At 39.4% G+C, this 17,228-nt stretch overlaps 1 protein-coding gene across 1 annotated transcript; it reads left to right on the top strand.

Moving 5' to 3' along the window:
* The first annotated feature begins 7,419 nt into the window (after positions 1-7,419).
* LOC115357279 (G2/M phase-specific E3 ubiquitin-protein ligase-like) lies at positions 7,420-10,095 on the top strand. Its single transcript, XM_030048698.1, has 5 exons — positions 7,420-7,460; positions 8,813-9,123; positions 9,235-9,413; positions 9,583-9,755; positions 9,876-10,095. Exons 1-5 carry the CDS (start codon positions 7,420-7,422, stop codon positions 10,093-10,095), a joined length of 924 nt encoding a protein of 307 aa, XP_029904558.1.
* Positions 10,096-17,228: the final 7,133 nt, after the last annotated feature.

Genomic DNA, 17,228 nt, shown 5'->3' with positions numbered 1-17,228 from the left:
GGCTCACCTTGTGATAGGTGCTGAGAGATTCTGGAGGTCTGAAAGACTCGGGGGTCATGGACTGAGCCGGGCCACTTTGCCACAACATTGCTGATCAGACAGTCAGCACTGCAGACCATCTGAAATTATAAGATGAAGACTATTAAACCAATCAACGCACATCACAAGCAGTGTACAGTGTTCATTAACTGACAATATTAAAAAGTTTATTCTCTTGAAAAAATTTGATTTTGGGCGTGGTAACATCTGGCCATCATCAGCTGATCTAGTCAAGTGAGAATGAACCTGGTCGCACCGAACAATTAGTTTATATAAGAAAATGGGCAGAAAAGAAAACAGCATTTCTGAAGAATTGAGTTTCATTAAAAACCAGCCTTTTCTCTGCCGTTACCCCTGAGAGTTGACGGTGCATGCTGACAGCGTTTGTTCTCTTGGGACAAGGCAACACTAACCTGGCAGCTCTGTTTTGGGCAGTTTGTAATTTCGTTATTTGACCTGTAGATGCAGATGACCATACAGGTGCACAATAATCCAGGTGACATAAAATTAAAGATTTAGCCACCTGTCCCACAAGGTGTGTAGGGCCATAAGACACACATTTCCTCACCATTGAGATACCACAAAAGCTGACTGTCTATTATTGTAATTTTACTTTATCTACCTGTTCTATAGGTTCCCCCGCCAAGTTCACACTCATTTTTGGTGTAGATGACAATTCATGATTTGACCCCAAGATAATTGATTTAGTTTTTGAGATGTTTAGCACCAACTTATTTAGTTTTATCCAAACAAATACCCTATTTAACTCCGCTGATAAAACATTGTTCAGTTCACTGACAGTATTAGCAGCATAATATGCTGTGGAATCATCAACATACATTTGTACAGTTGCTTTATGCAAAACTGATGGTAAATCATGTGTGAATATTGCATATAAGAGTGGTCCCAGGCAGCTCCCTTGTGGGACCCCACAGTCCAAGACCCTTTGAGAGAGACCAGCTGCCAGTGTAATAAACCCTCTGCGTCCCACCTGTGAGATAACTTTTCATAAATTGGATGGTGGTTGGTCTGAATCCATAACATTCTAGTTTGCCAATGAGTAGATTGTGATCTATGACATCAAATGCCACACTAAAATCCAGTAATACTGCACCAGTCATCTTTGATTATTATTATCCATATCCTTCAGCCAGTCATCTGTCATTACTGTAAGGGCAGAACAAGTTGAATGGTTATGTCTGTAAGCATGTTGGAACTCAGTGTTCAAGCCATTACTGTCAAAATAATCCTGTATTTGTGAATGCACTATTCTCTCCATCAGTTTACTGAGAACTGGGAGAAGAGTTAAAGGCCTACTGTTCTTCCCAGTGAGTGCGAGTCTGCCATCTTTAGGGATGGGAATAATTTTACCCTCTCTCCAGATAGTGGGAAAAACTCCCTTCATTAAACATGCATTTAATATATGACATAACGGTTCATAAACATAGTCAGCTGCCAGAGCAAGTCCTTTACTGTCCAGCATGTCAGTGCCCACTGAACTGTGTTCAGGCAGGGACTTCAACAACGTCCTGACCTCCTGCTCCTCCACATTATTAAACTGGAACGTGCAACTCTTGTCCAACATCACGTTGTTTTTTTATAAGTTTTAGATAATCAGAATCAAATTCACTATTGTCCATGTTTTGCCTTAGCGCATTGACCTTATTTATGAAGAAGTCATTAAAATAATTTGCTGTATCAGGTGGTTTAGTCAAACATGCCTTCTGATTCCACAAAAGAAGCCCCACCAGTTGTCCGTCTCCATTATTTCATTAAGGGTTTTCCAGAGCTCTTTGCCATCCTGCTTTACAGCATTTATTCTTTGTATGTAATCTTCTTTTTTCATTGACCTATTCAGTTTCATAACCTGATTTCTCAGTTGACTGTACTTGAATCTGTCCTCCACTTGTCCTCATATTACTACTGTAGATTTGGCTTCATCTCTTCCCTTCATGAGGCTCTTAAGAGTCTCATTTAGCCATGGAGCTGGTCTTGCTTTTACAATACACTTTCTCATAGGGGCATGCTTATCAACAATCTTCATTGAAGCTCTCCATTAAGATATTTAAGGAGGCCTCAGGCTCTTCAGCAGCATACACACCAGTCCAGTCAATATTACTAACATCTGACAAAAAACATTCCAGAATGAATTTCTTAAACATCCTTTTATGCACTATATTGACCTTATATTATGGTCACTAAAACCCACAGATCGAGTAACTGGTTTAGTGCAGTATTCAGGAAGATTTGTATAAATATGATCTAGGCAAGTGGCAGAGGTATGGCCAGCGCTGTTAGTAAAAACTGGTTGATTGACAGATCATCTGAGACAGATTACAAGAATTAACATACATGAATCATCGAGGTATTGCACATCAGTCCCAGGAGGTCTATAGCAGCAGCCTATCAGCTCCAGCTTAAGGTTAGGAAGATGCACTTTGACCCATAGAGATTCTAAACTATCTGAGATAAACTCAGAGCACAGTTTAGCCAGAAAGTTATTTCTAATATATAATGCTCTGCCACCCCCATGTTTATTCCTGTCCCTTCTAAAAAAGTCATGTTCACCTGAACATTTATGCTGTGAAAGGAATTCTTATTCACAAAACCCACCTGATGAGCACCTGAGGGGGATTTTATCTTGATGTGCATGCAGAGGAGCATGGAGCATGAGGGGCAAATATAAAGATAAGATAAGAGGAACTTTATTCATCCTGAAGGGAAATTCAATTCAGTCAGTGAGCTCATCTATTTATCAGTGTTATACAGTCTGATGGAGTTACATTTACACAATTTCACTCACATCTGCAGTCAATTTCACTTACAACTATGTTTTCAGACTATTTGGATTGTAATTGTGATGGTTTCTGCAGTACTTTGCCACGCTTTCTCTCGTTGTTTATAGCAGGGGCCGTGTTGCCCTTCTTTTTTATTTGATCCTTCACCTCCTCGTAAGCCTCCATGAGGATTTCTGCCTCCGACGGGCTCCGATGAGCTCTGCAGTGTCCTCCGTCATGTCTTTCAAATGTCATTAGACTGCAATCAAATTCCTAACATGTGGAAATCTTCCACTGTTACTCCAATCCGAAAAATATCTAACCCTGAAACACTAAATGATTTCAGGCCTGTCGCATTAACATCATTAATAATGAAAATCTTTGAGAGAATCGTTAAAGGCCTGGTCACGTCTTCTATAGAGGGACTTGATCCTTTACAGTTTGCCTATCAGACAGGGAGAGGAGTAGAGGACGCAAAGCTCTTCATTCTTAATAACCTCTATAAACATCTTGAGGAGCCACAAGCCCATGCCAGGCTTCTGTTTCATGATTTTTCATCGGCATTTACAGTTTTTGTTTTTTTTTGATTGCTTGAACTCATTTTGCAAATGCTTTGCTCACTGTGCCAAAACTCTGAACACAACGCAAATAAGACACAACACCTGGAAATAAACTCTCACATTCATGGCAAACTGAAACTCAGTCATCAAAACTTCAAAATCCTTTGTCAAAATGTAACTCTGATGACAAAAGGAAACACATTTCCATCATATGAACACACTTTCACATCAGCAGCAACACAATAACACACTGAACACAAAACACTGCACTTTTTACTGCTTTTCATTTATTTTTTCAAAAAGAGTCCTGCAAAGCTCAAAATAGAAATTAAGCACATTTTTCACAGTAACAGCTGTTTCCAAAATAACCAAAAAATGAAAATAAATAAGAAACTGAACACAGTATACAGTATACTGTACTTTACACTACAGTTTTTTTCAATCACTTTTTCCAGTATAATGGAACTGGGATCCACTTTGTCGTCATCTTCACTTCCAAACCACAGCAGAAGTTTTCTTTTGCAAATGTTTTCATACCTTTTCATTGGATTCACACATTTTTCAGGCTCTTTTGCACATCACTTCTCACATGTGTCATTTCCATGGCCCTGACTCCATTGACTTCACTGTGGTAGTCAAAAGCAAAACATCTGCTCACAGCTGATAGAAATGAGCTGCATCTCTGTGAAATCACTAGTGCACCTGCATCACTGCCCTTTCCACCAATCACCATTCACCAATCAGTCAGGACGCACCTACAAAAAAGGGGCCTATAAATTGTATTCTGTATTTTTTTTTTCAACTCCTCTGAGTTTTTCTGTGTAATACTGTATGTGAATTACAGTATTTCAGTTTTTCCATCAATACAGTAAAATTTCACCTCAAAGTCTTTGAGTTTGGATGCAGTTCTTTACTGTAAGTTCACATTTGAATGTGCAGCTCACAGGAGAACCTTGTTCAAACTGACAGCTGTATTTTGTATTCTGCTGTCAGCTGGGTTACAGTACAGTAGAGCTGACTGAAGGAATCTACTCATTTGGGCAGAAGTTGAGTTGTTTGAGGGAAATATTGGCTTTTGCTACTTGCTTTACAATATGTAATGATGTAAATCATCAAAAATATGACTGCAATCCACACAGGAGAAAGTAAGGTTGAACCTGCTCAGACTGAAAAGGGTGTGTTGTATTATGGAGTTGAGTATGAAGTGAGTGAGTGGATTAGTTGTATTGGATGGTGACAAAATGTGCTTTTGCTGCATGTTTGAAATGTTTTGTCATGGTAAGAGCCTTTTGCAAACAAAATGTGTTATTTTGGGAAGAGCGCCTCTCAATAGGCCGATGGATTTACTGTTTTGAAACCAGAGTTTCTGAGTTGACAAACAGAAATAAACATACATATATAATATGTAAAGCAAAAATAAAAATAAATAAAACAATACAACAAAAATAAGGTTTTGTGGCTGTACGTAGTTTGATTTTGTTGTATTGTTTAATTTGTGAAAACTTCTGCTGTGGTTTGGAGGTGAAGATGATGACAAAGTGGATCCCAGTTCCATTATACTGGAAAAAGTGATTGAAAAAAAAAAACCTGTAGTGTAAAGTACAGTATACTCTATACTGTATTCAGTTTTGAGTTGACAGCCATCAAATCTCTTACAGTTTTTTCAATTGCTTACACACAAAACCTTTATATATCACACTATTTCTAAACTCTTTCACTCAAACCTCACAACTTCACCTCAAATCAGCAAAACCATAAACTAATTCTCAGCCTTGACACAGTTTTCAATTTAGCTATTCACTTTTTGCAAATCAATACACACAGTTCTCTAGCTAACACACAAAAATCTATCAGGAAGTAACTTGATTTCCCATTTCAAACACAACCAATCAAAATGCCACACTTATTCATCAGTGCCTCAGACTCTGTCCTCATATATGGAAACAATAATTGCTTTACTGAACACCAACCAATCACTCCTTGACATAGGTCTATAAATAGGTCAAAGGTCAAACTATCTGTCAAACAACAGTGCAGAGAGAGCCAGTGGAGTCAGAGGAAGACGCAGAGGATGAGGAGTCCAGGTTTGTGGAGGACGCTTTGGAACAGTGATGGGTCTTTCGTGAACGAAAGAGCCGGCTCCTGATTGGGAGCCGTTTTTTTTTTTTTTTTTTTCAGGAGCCGGTTATTTTTTTCTGCGAAAGCCGCACGTGATTGGTCAAGATGTGGGGTACCGTCTGTCTGAACTGACTGCTTCATCCTGAACCGGCAGTTACACACACACACACAAACACACACACACACAAACACACACTCACACTCTCCTCCATATGTGATGGTTGGTGTACTTTGCTTTGATTTTTTATTATGCTGTACAATGCTGCATCCACAACAGCAACTTATTTATTCAGAAAAATTAAATATTTTTGGTTCCATTATTTACGGTGGCCGAGAACCGCCAACGCTGCAAATAAAAAAAAACGCTGCAAATAAAAAAAAACGCTGCAAATAAAAAAAAACGCTGCAAATAAAAAAAACGCTGCAAATAAAAAAAACGCTGCAAATAAAAAAAACAACGCTGCAAATAAAAAAGAAAAGCGCTGCAAATAAAAAAAAAACCCACAACGGAAGTGAACCGAGGAATGTTATTACCGATGCACAGGTGTGTTTTTGTGTGAGAGAAGAAGAAGAAGAAGAAGAAGAAGAAGAAGAAGAAGAAGAAACAAACGCAAACGCACTACGCAAAACAAGTAGAAAAACGACTGCAAAAGTAAGTGAAATAAGTGTTATTTATCTTGCAGTCACCACTGTGACTGCGGGCTGCACCGAGTTGATACGGAGGACGCATGTTGCAAATGTACAGTTAGTTACTCGGTTATTCCATGTTACTACTCCTACACCCTTCCCCCCCGGGAGCGCCGGCACCGCCGCCACCCACGTGACTTTAAAAAAATGCACATATATCTATCTCTCTCTATGGATATAGATACATCTATCTATTTATCTATCTATCCACCATATCTATCTATCTGTCTACCGATGCACAGGTGTGTTTTTTGTGTGAGAGAAGAAGAAGAAGAAGAAGAAAAGGAGACGACGACCGAAAAAGTAAGTGATTTTTTATTATTATTTTATTTTATTTTATTAAAGTGTTATTAATGTCGCTACGTGACTGTAGTTTTCAATGTGTTATATAGTTTGGCCATGTAGCCCCGGGTTTGGGACTTGTCTTGCCCTAGATAGTCCTTGTGTTGAGCCAGCATTACACTGAAAGTAGTACTGATTAATCTTTCCAAATGTTGTGTTATTTAAAAATGTTCATGCAATTGAAGTGCAAAGCAACCTAATAATACTTGTTTTGTTTTGTTGCAGATCATAATGTATTGTCCTTTTTGTGGACACCAGCTGGCTTCAAAATCAGCCTTTTGTTCTGCATGTGGGAAAGACATCAAATTCCTGTGTGAGGTTGATGGGGATAAACCTGGCGAGTTCCTGTGTGAGGCTGATGGGGATAAACCTGGCACAAGTGGAGGTAATGTTTCAATTTTTTTATTAATTATTAGGCTTAGGCAGTGTACATTCTATAACTTATGAGTATGGGTGAGAACACTATCTCTCTGTTCTTTCTCAATGATGATTGATTTGACTCTTATTTGAAGCAGAAGCTACACGAAAAACGGCACTGGAGTCTTTCCAGGAATTTCGGACTCTAAAAGAAAAAGAGAGACGAGCGTCTTTTAAGAAGAGAAGTGCACCATCAAAAGACAGCCTGAGGGTTGTGCAGGTAACTTTTGTTGCTGAGATAGATTAATAATTTGCTGGCAGTCCATTCTGTCATGTATTTGTAGTGTTACTGAACTAGGTAACAGTCGCCTATTTCCATGTTTCTCTGTAGATTTCAGTAGGCCTCATCCATCTTAAAGATGGTGTACTCAAGACTGTTAGAGGCAAGGTACTTCCCCTTTTGGTGCGGCCAGAGTCTAATGCTGAAGAACTTCAGAGAGCTGCTGAGCATAAAATGAAGACGTTCCACCAAAATTTACATGGTGGTCCGTATGTTCTGCTTTATCCTGACGGCACACGGGTAACAAATATACCAGGAGAAGAAGTACCCTTCACGCTCAAACATTACAAGGAGGCAGTTGGGAAGGCCTACCAACGCATAACGCTGTACATTTGTACAGCCGAAGATTTCCTCACCTCTTGTAAGTAATTGTGAAATGAATTACCAACCAAAAAGAGCTTTTTAATTTGTTTGTCAAGAAAAGTTGTCTGTTGTCCTGAGTAGTCTAAAATCCACTTATGCTTGTTCTTGTATTTTGCAGCTCAGGAAACCTCTGAATCTGACTCATCGGATTCAGAGGTTATCATCATGAGTCGCAGTTCTGCAGAATTCAGTGCAGCTGACACAGTAGTGAGTGCTACATTTGTTGTGTCTTACATTGTTTATATTGTAAGTTCTGTCAGGAAGTGAAAATGTTTTTAGATTTTACTGAATATATCCTATAGAAGCCACATTTTTATGATGAAACATGTGCCAAAATAGCATTTTAAATTAAATGTTGCAGCGTCCTGGCCTACACATATTTTACAAACTTAAGAAAACAACTTAATTTAGTGCAGATAGCTCCAAAATCACACCATAATAATTTGTATGTTTTTCATTAAAAGTGATAATGTAAGAATGATCATTCCCCCTGTTGCAAATCACACACACTATCGGTCAGAAAGATAAATTTCAATATTCATGGTCAAATTTGTTCTGCTCTAGTTCTGTCAATCAAATCCGATATATTCTTTTTTACTTCCAGTTATGGGAACCTGCAGATGGAGAGTCATGCACTGATTCAGCAGCTCCAGTAATTGTGTCTCCTAAACATTGTCTATTGTTCACATTGTTTCCTTGTCTGAAAATATTGTCACACAATTAATGTCTTAAAGTACATAAATAATGTGTCACACTGACATAGAGATCCACATTTGTGTACATTAGAATAATCTTTTCTTTCTAAATCAGCCCTCAGATAGCCATGACTTAAATCACTTCAACTTAGCTGTCCTATCCCTGTTATGGTTTGTGATTCAGGTCTTACCTTCTGACTCAGAAGAGGGCCCAAGTACATCAGGAGGTGTGATGGAAACTGCGTGCTATAGGTATTATACTTTCCTGTCTACAATTCAAGTATATTTTATATAAAAACATCAACAATGTAAACTTGTGTGTGTCAATATTTCAGCAAATATACTCAGCTCTATGCGCCAATTGTTATAGAGGATGAGGATGACTCAGACAGTGTTGGGTGCAGTCATGAAATTCCAGAGGAAACAGAGTAAGAGAAAAGTTAACCTTACTTCAACTGTGGTTGTTATTTTTCCTGGTCCAAAATGTCTGCTATCATGTACCATGTAACATGGCCATGATTTATCTGATGGCAGGGTGGACCAGCTATCAATTTCTGAGGTAATTGAAAACCTTGCACTAGAGATTGACCATCAAGCTGTCAGCAGATTCAACATCTGTCGCTCTGACATCTGGGATGGAGCAGTCAGAGGATTCAGAAGGGCAACATTTTCTGAAAAGAAAGACATCCTGGTGAAATTCACTGATGATGAAGGGAGGTTTGAGGAAGGTCTGGATGCAGGTGGCCCTAAGAGGGAATTCCTTTCCCTTCTTATGAAAGAACTGAACAAACGGCCCATATTTGATGGACCTGTGGAGAGCCGCTACCTGGTCTATAATTCAACAGGTTATGTTTTGTGTATAATGTATTAAAAGAAAAAAAAACATTTCAACCATACAGTGCTTTTAAATATGGAAACTGATTTAATATCTCTTTATTCTGCATTTCCTTGGACAGCTATCGAAGAGGATGAGTACTATTTAGCAGGGAAGATGATAGCTGTGTCCATTGTACATGGCGGACCTGGTCCTAATTTTCTATCAGAGGATCTGGTCAGCTACATCTCAGGGCAGACCAGTTTCAAGGCATCTGTAGTAGACATTACAGATGAGGAGATAGGGAAAGTCCTACAAGAGGTATGAGGACACTTGATAGAAGGGTGTGAAATTCTAGAATAGGTAAAGAGAGTAAAGAGAGATTTTTGTCCACTTAAACCATTCATTCAAGATATACTTCTGGCATTACCATTTTTTTATAACTACTTGTCATATTTGAAATGTGTGGGACTCTTATTTCTTCTTTTAGATTCTGAATGCACCGTCATTGGACATCCTTCAGGACTTGATGGTAAGGAACAGCGCCATGTTGCAGACTGCTGGGTGCTTCAGGCATGTCAGGTCATGTGACGAACAAAAAAAGATTGTAGAGGAGTACCTGAAGTGGTACATCATCCACAGGAACAGCACTGCAATCGAAAGGTAGGTTTTTGTCGCTAAAATAATTATGAAAAAACATGTTGCTGTTGTCCCATTTTCTTGCTTATTTACTTCTACATGATGCACATGTAACTTTGCTTGCATCTTTTAATTGTATTTTAGATTTAAGGCTGGACTTGAAAGTCTGCAGTTTCTGAAAGCTCTGCAGCAGCATCCAAGGGTCCTGACCCCTGCTCTCTGTCATGCTGATGTGAAGCTGTCTGCTGCAGAGATGGAAAATCTGTTCCTGCCTGAGCTTAGTCAAAAGGGAAGCAACAGGAGGGCTCAGGAAGAAAAAGCTATGAGTTACTGGGCGGACTATCTTCTGGATTGTGAAGGTTAGTCAATTTGCTCGTCTGATTTTATACACACACATATTATGAAAAGTTCCAGTGTTGATGTAGACAGAATTTACTGTCAATTGATTCCAACATTCTGTACTTTTAGAAAATGACAGCCCAGTGACCTTGGAGGAGGTGTTAATCTTCGCTACAGGTGTACCATGTGTGCCTCCTGCTGGTTTGAGTCCTCTGCCACGCCTTCAGTTCCTGTGTCCGACAACTTCAACATTCCCAATGGCGAATACCTGTGCCAACATTCTAAAGCTTCCTCTTTTGGACACTTATAGTGCCTTCAAAGCCAACATGGACTTTGGCATCAAGAATTCCCCTGGTTTTGGATGCCCATAGACAGCTTTACAACTTGTGGTTGTAGACTAGTGAATGAGAGGTGTATGCGTGTTTTTTTCATCTGTTTTTGTTATATTTCATTGTACATTTGTAATTTTATAAGTTAAGTTGCACATTCCTCCAGAGGTTTCCCTCTTTTGTTTTAAAAGTTACAGTTTACAAAGAAGTTGTACTGCTTAAACTGCAGTAGCCATGTACTTGTTTGATATTTTGATTTGTAATTCTAATATGTGGTCTGTTTTGACACCACATATTTTTGTTGTATTATTATGTACTGCACAGGAATGGGCTTGCAACTTCAGTTTGCTTCTATAATAAAAATACAGAACTACAGACTTTTTTTCAGGCGTAGACACCTTTATTTGAGACAGGAAGTGATAGGAGAGAGAGGGAAATGACATACGGCAAATATTACACAAATTATCAATTTTTTTTTTGAAAAAAAAAAAAAAAAAAAAAAGCCAAATATGTCCCTAAAAGGCTTAAAGACCAGCCATGCTTTTCAGGGTGATGTAGTTCTCCACAGCTGATTCCCACTGCAAAGGAGCTCTTAGACCACTCTGTCTTTGCAGTTCTGTGAAGAGAGTTTCATGCTCATCCCCATCAGGAGTTGCTGGCACTGGCATGATGCTGGTGATGTTGTTCAGGGTTTGGGCAGATGCTGGGAAACCGCAATTCCTCCCATCAAATCTAGGAGCAAGTACGGGAAAGTGTCCACATTGAGCAACACATCAAGAAAGTTTAGCTTTCCTGTTTTAAGTTTTAGTTTCATGGTCATTCTAATTATCTCCAGAGATTCTTACAGGACATGGATGCAGAGACCCAAAGACAAGCAATCATCATTTAAACTAAGTATCAAATATTAGAGAAAAGCACTATGCATGAGGGAAGAATTTATTGTGAATTTTATTTTTTATAATCAAAATGTTAAAAAATATTTTCAAGTGCATTCAAGTACACAAGTTTTAGAGCACCACATTATTTCAGTTTTTATTTACTTAACATTATTAAATGTGTCAATGTAAAATTAGAGACCGGATGTGTATATTTATATAACTTAATCCAAAATATTGTAAGTAAAGATCATTCATCAATACTCACCTGTGAGGCACGTGATACATTGCCTCTGGTTTACCAGATGGGCACCGGGATTGGTGGACAGGACGGATGGTGTGAGTGTTCCAGTACAGCTTGTATTCATCCAGCTCTTTCTGCAGGACTCCCAGGAAGCAGTATCGTACCAGCTTTGTGTGTGCAGGGCTACCATTGAAGAGATGCCTCTCCCTCAAGTCACTGAACAGATCCATCCAAAATTGGCTCCTGGATAGAACACACACATTTTATTCATCAAGGTCATCATTTTGCAAAAGGTGTAGATTGATCTACACGTACACTTGCTACTGACTCAATGCCTTTTGGAGATTTCACTACAATATACCTTTTCCTTTAAAAACCACAGCAATATATATAGGATTTGAGAAATAATATAAATGCATACAGCAAACACATAAATCCACAGTCAAGTAAAGCATAAATGAATTCAACACCTTTGTTTCCGAAAGTAGGACCACCAGCTTTCAATCCTCTGGTTGGATGTTGAAGTGCCATACATGTGGCTTTTAGCTCCCGCAAAGTCATCTGTATGCTCTGATCTCAAGGTACAGTGAAGTGCTGCCATTACTCCATTTTCTGTGCCACAATCTGTGCGAAGCCGCTTTGGAAAAACTCCATGCTCAGCTACACAGTTGATATAGTTTTGAGCAATAACTGAAGGATCATTGTTGGACTTTCCACAATTCAGCCACATGATTTTTCTGGAGAAGCCATCAATACAGCCACTTATGGCAATTCCAAAAGGTTTTAATTTGTCATAGCCATCAACATGCCAGATTTCATTTGGTCCCGCTGAATGATATGCCCTTCGAACAAATCTGCGTCTGGAGCGAATCTCTGTTCCACATGGATCCAGCTCTGCCATTAGGCGCATCACATCATCTCTTCTGACTACAAGACAGTATTTCTGTTTCAGAATCTGCCACATTGCTCTATAACCTAAAAGCTGGCCTGATCCTTTCAGCTCCTCAGAAATGGCTGCCTGCACAGTTGCAATCGGAGTGTAGTTGATCCTCCTGGTCAGGCCTGCATCTTTTAGTCTTCTTTCCAGATCACGAAGACTAACTGATATGTTGTGTTTTGTTTTCAGCAAATCAACTATTATTTCGTAACTATGGCCCTCTGTGAAATATTTTTGGATTAGTTCATCCATTGTTGTAGCTTCAGGACCTGAGGGGTAGAAAGGAGGACTCTATATTAGATACTAAATACTGTACGGCATTATAAATGTTTTCAATTTTTACAGACAGGTGAATAAATAAGATTGTTTAAATTAGCATGTGTGGGTGACATGGTAGTTAGTGATTGGAGTTATGGAGGAATCAAGCTATTCAGTGCACTTGTTATAATTAATTACTTCAAAATGTCTTTATGTTAAAGTAGCACACTGCAAAAAATTCTAAATTGTTGCATAGGACAGATTACTTTTACACAATTATTATAATTGTCACTAAGGGAATAACTTATTAACTTGACGATGAGAGATTGTTTACAGGGATCAGTACTAGACTAAGATGCTTTCTTAATTTTCCATGTCTTGGCCTCTGATGTGTGGGCCAAGAAATGGTATCTAGATAGTAATTTCTAGTATCATTATAACACTACCTCCAAGGAGGGTGTAATGGCTGACACATGTTGGAATTTGTGAAATATCCTACTTTTCACATTCATTGCATTCCACATGCCTCTTGTTATGGATTTCAACATATGAAGTGGTATATTCATGACTAACACACAGTATATTCTCTGAAAAAAGATTAGCAATCCATCATTTTAAGAACCTCATTAACTGTCAGAAAAAATGCACCTTCATCTTGAAGACTCCTTAGAAAACTGACATTTCTACTACATGAGCCACAATAAACCAGGACGGTTTGGAGGTTCACTCCACAGAAGGGACAAAACATGACCTGGTAAATGACAAAGCAAAGAGAGAAAAGTTTAGGATTCAATGACATTATGGTACTTTCTCAAATCCCCCCCCCCACCCCACACAGCTTTAAAGTCACATTCAAATAACGCATCCTCTCCAGATGAGCTTTATATCATACCCAGGGCTACATGGCCAAACTATATAACACATTGAAAACTACAGTCACGTAGCGACATTAATAACACTTTAATAAAATAAAATAAAATAATAATAAAAAATCACTTACTTTTTCGGTCGTCGTCTCCTTCTTCTTCTTCTTCTTCTCCTTCTTCTTCTTCTTCTCTCACACAAAAAAACACACCTGTGCATCGGTAGACAGATAGATAGATATGGTAGATAGATAGATAAATAGATAGATAGATAGATAGATGTATCTATATCCATAGAGAGAGATAGATATATGTGCATTTTTTTAAAGTCACGTGGGTGGCGTCGGTGCCGGCGCTCCCGGGGGGGAAGGGTGTAGGAGTAGTAACATGGAATAACCGAGTAACTAACTGTACATTTGCAACATGCGTCCTCCGTATCAACTCGGTGCAGCCCGCAGTCACAGTGGTGACTGCAAGATAAATAACACTTATTTCACTTACTTTTGCAGTCGTTTTTCTACTTGTTTTGCGTAGTGCGTTTGCGTTTGTTTCTTCTTCTTCTTCTTCTTCTTCTTCTTCTGCTTCTTCTTCTTCTTCTTCTTCTTCTTCTTCTTCTCTCACACAAAAACACACCTGTGCATCGGTAATAACATTCCTCGGTTCACTTCCGTTGTGGGTTTTTTTTATTTGCAGCGCTTTTCTTTTTTATTTGCAGCGTTGTTTTTTTTTATTTGCAGCGTTTTTTTTATTTGCAGCGTTGTTTTTTTTATTTGCAGCGTTTTTTTTATTATTTGCAGCGTTTTTTTATTTGCAGCGTTTTTTTTTATTTGCAGCGTTTTTTTTTTATTTGCAGCGTTTTTTTTATTTGCAGCGTTGGCGGTTCTCGGCCACCGTAATTATTGCTTGTGTTGACTTCTATTTGCATGCTACTGGATTTTCACTCTTATATGGCAATATATCAAGAAAATCCATAGAAACAAAAGAGCTTTAGATTTAGAGTGGCAGTGTGTAAATGATATACACAAGTATGTGACACAATGGGAGATGTGTTTGTGATGTGAGACAAATGCTTGCTTTTGAGATGTGTTTACAATATTTTGAATACTGTGTTTCATTTTGCAGTAGATAGGGCGCTTTTTGCATTTTGTGTGAGCAGTAGTTGGATTTGTGTGTAAAGTTTTGAGAAAAAGACACAGAGCTTTGAAAATGTGTGTAAGCAATTGAAAAAAACTGTAACATGTTCACAAAATGGAACTTGAACATACCATTCATTGAATAAACACAACTAAGCTTTTGGCTGAACACTACCAAGCATGTACAGAACACTGAAGAGCAAAACTGAAGACATAATTATAGAAATGGAACACACTGAATCAATGACAATGCCCACTTCTCTCATAGACAAACATAAAACATCACTTGTTGGACTTGTTGGAGTATAAACTTATGACAGTGGGCGTGGATGGGTTATTTTATCAAGCGGTTAAAGCATTAGACAAAAAAACAGTGGCATGTGTTCAGGTGAATGATCTGAGGACAGGATGGTTTTCTAATGGGAGTCAAACAGGGAGACGTTCTCTCCCCTCCCCTCTGCTCCTTGTTTGTTAATGATCTAGCCCGACAAATTAAAAATGAAGAGACTGGGGTGCAAATTGGGGACTTGAAATTAAATTGACTTCTGTATGTGGATGACACAGTTATCCTGGCAGAGAGGGAGGAAGAGTTCCAGTCCCTGTTAGATATTGTTAATAACTGGTGTCGGAAATGGAGAATGTCAGTTAACCAAGGGAAACCCAAGTTACACATTTCAGAAAAAGGGGTGTAAATAGAAGCTCCGTTCATTTTTATGTGGGAGTTAAGCCAATATGTTACACCAGGACTTATAAGTACCTTGGCTTCATTTTGGAGGAACATCTAAAATGGGAAGAAGGGATTAACCCCCTCGCAGATACAGCAGGTAGAGCTCTAGGTTCGATTGTGAGTAAAATGAAGTGCAAGGATCTGGGATCTGCTCCCTTTTCAAAGCTCTATGATGCCTGTGTCACCCCGGTTCTCTTATATGCAGCAGGAATATGGGGAAGTAAGGACTCACCCAGGGGTAATGCTATTCAAAACAAATACACTATATTACCAAAAGTATTCGCTCACCTGCCTTTACTCATACTATGAACTGAAGTGCCATCCCATTCCTAACCCATAGAGTTCAATATGATGTCGGTCCACCTTTTGCAGCTATTACAGCTTCAACTCTTCTGGGAAGACTGTCCACAAGCTTGAGGAGAGTGTTTATAGGAATTTTTGACCATTCTTCCAAAAGCGCATTGGTGAGGTCACACACTGATGTTGGTCGAGAAGGCCTGGCTCTCAGTCTCCGCTCTAATTCATCCCAAAGGTGTTCTATCGGGTTCAGGTCAGGACTCTGTGCAGGCCAGTCAAGTTCATCCACACCAGACTCTGTCATCCATGTCTTTATGGACCTTGCTTTGTGCACTGGTGCACAGTCATGTTGGAAGAGGAAGGGGCCCGCTCCAAACTGTTCCCACAAGGTTGGGAGCATGGAATTGTCCAAAATGTTTTGGTATCCTGAAGCATTCAAAGTTCCTTTCACTGGAACTAAGGGGCCAAGCCCAGCTCCTGAAAAACAACCCCACACCATAATTCCTCCTCCACCAAATTTCACAGTCGGCACAATGCAGTCTGAAATGTACCGTTCTCCTGGCAACCTCCAAACCCAGACTCGTCCATCAGATTGCCAGATGGAAAAGCGTGATTCATCACTCCAGAGAACGCGTCTCCACTGCTCTAGAGGCCAGTGGCGGCGTGCTTTACACCATTGCATCCGACGCTTTGCATTGCACTTGGTGATGTGTGGCTTGGCTGCAGCTGCTCGGCCATGGAAACCCATTCCATGAAGCTCTCTGCGTACTGTACTTGGGCTAATCTGAAGGTCACATGAAGTTTGTAGCTCTGTAGCAATTGACTGTGCAGAAAGTCGGCGACCTCTTTGCACTATGCGCTTCAGCATCCGCTGACCCCTCTCCGTCACTTTACGTGGCCTACCACTTCGTGGCTGAGTTGCTGTTGTTCCCAAACGCTTCCATTTTGTTATAATAGAGCTGACAGTTGACTGTGGAATATTTAGGAGCGAGGAAATTTCACGACTGGATTTGTTGCACAGGTGGCATCCTATGACAGTTCCACGCTGGAATTCACTGAGCTCCTGAGAGCGGCCCATTCTTTCACAAATGTCTTGTTTCACAGTCTGCATGCCTGAGTGCTTGATTTTATACACCTGTGGCCAGGCCAAGTGATTAGGACACCTGATTCTGATCATTTGAATGGGTGAGCGAATACTTTTGGTAATATAGTGTACATTTACTCCTGTTCTGGCTCTCCAGGGTGACATGGGATGGGTTCCATGTCTGATAAAGCAGAAAGGGGAAATGATTAGGCTATGGAATCGTTTGTCTTCTATGCCAGAGGAAGAATTGCCAAAAAAGTCTTTAACTGGGATGAAGCCAATAAATATCCTTGGTGCTGTGAACTGTCTGCTATTTTTAGTGAGATGGATCAACAACACATCTTTACTAACAGTCTGCAATGTAATGTTAATTTTGCGATGCATAAGTTATTCCTGGCATACAAAGAAAAA

This window comes from Myripristis murdjan, chromosome 3, assembly GCF_902150065.1.
Source record: "Myripristis murdjan chromosome 3, fMyrMur1.1, whole genome shotgun sequence".
In the NCBI taxonomy this organism is placed as follows: Eukaryota; Metazoa; Chordata; class Actinopteri; order Holocentriformes; family Holocentridae; genus Myripristis; species Myripristis murdjan.
The sequence above is the reverse complement of the archived record's forward strand: the minus strand, read 5'-3'. Positions and strand labels throughout refer to the sequence as shown.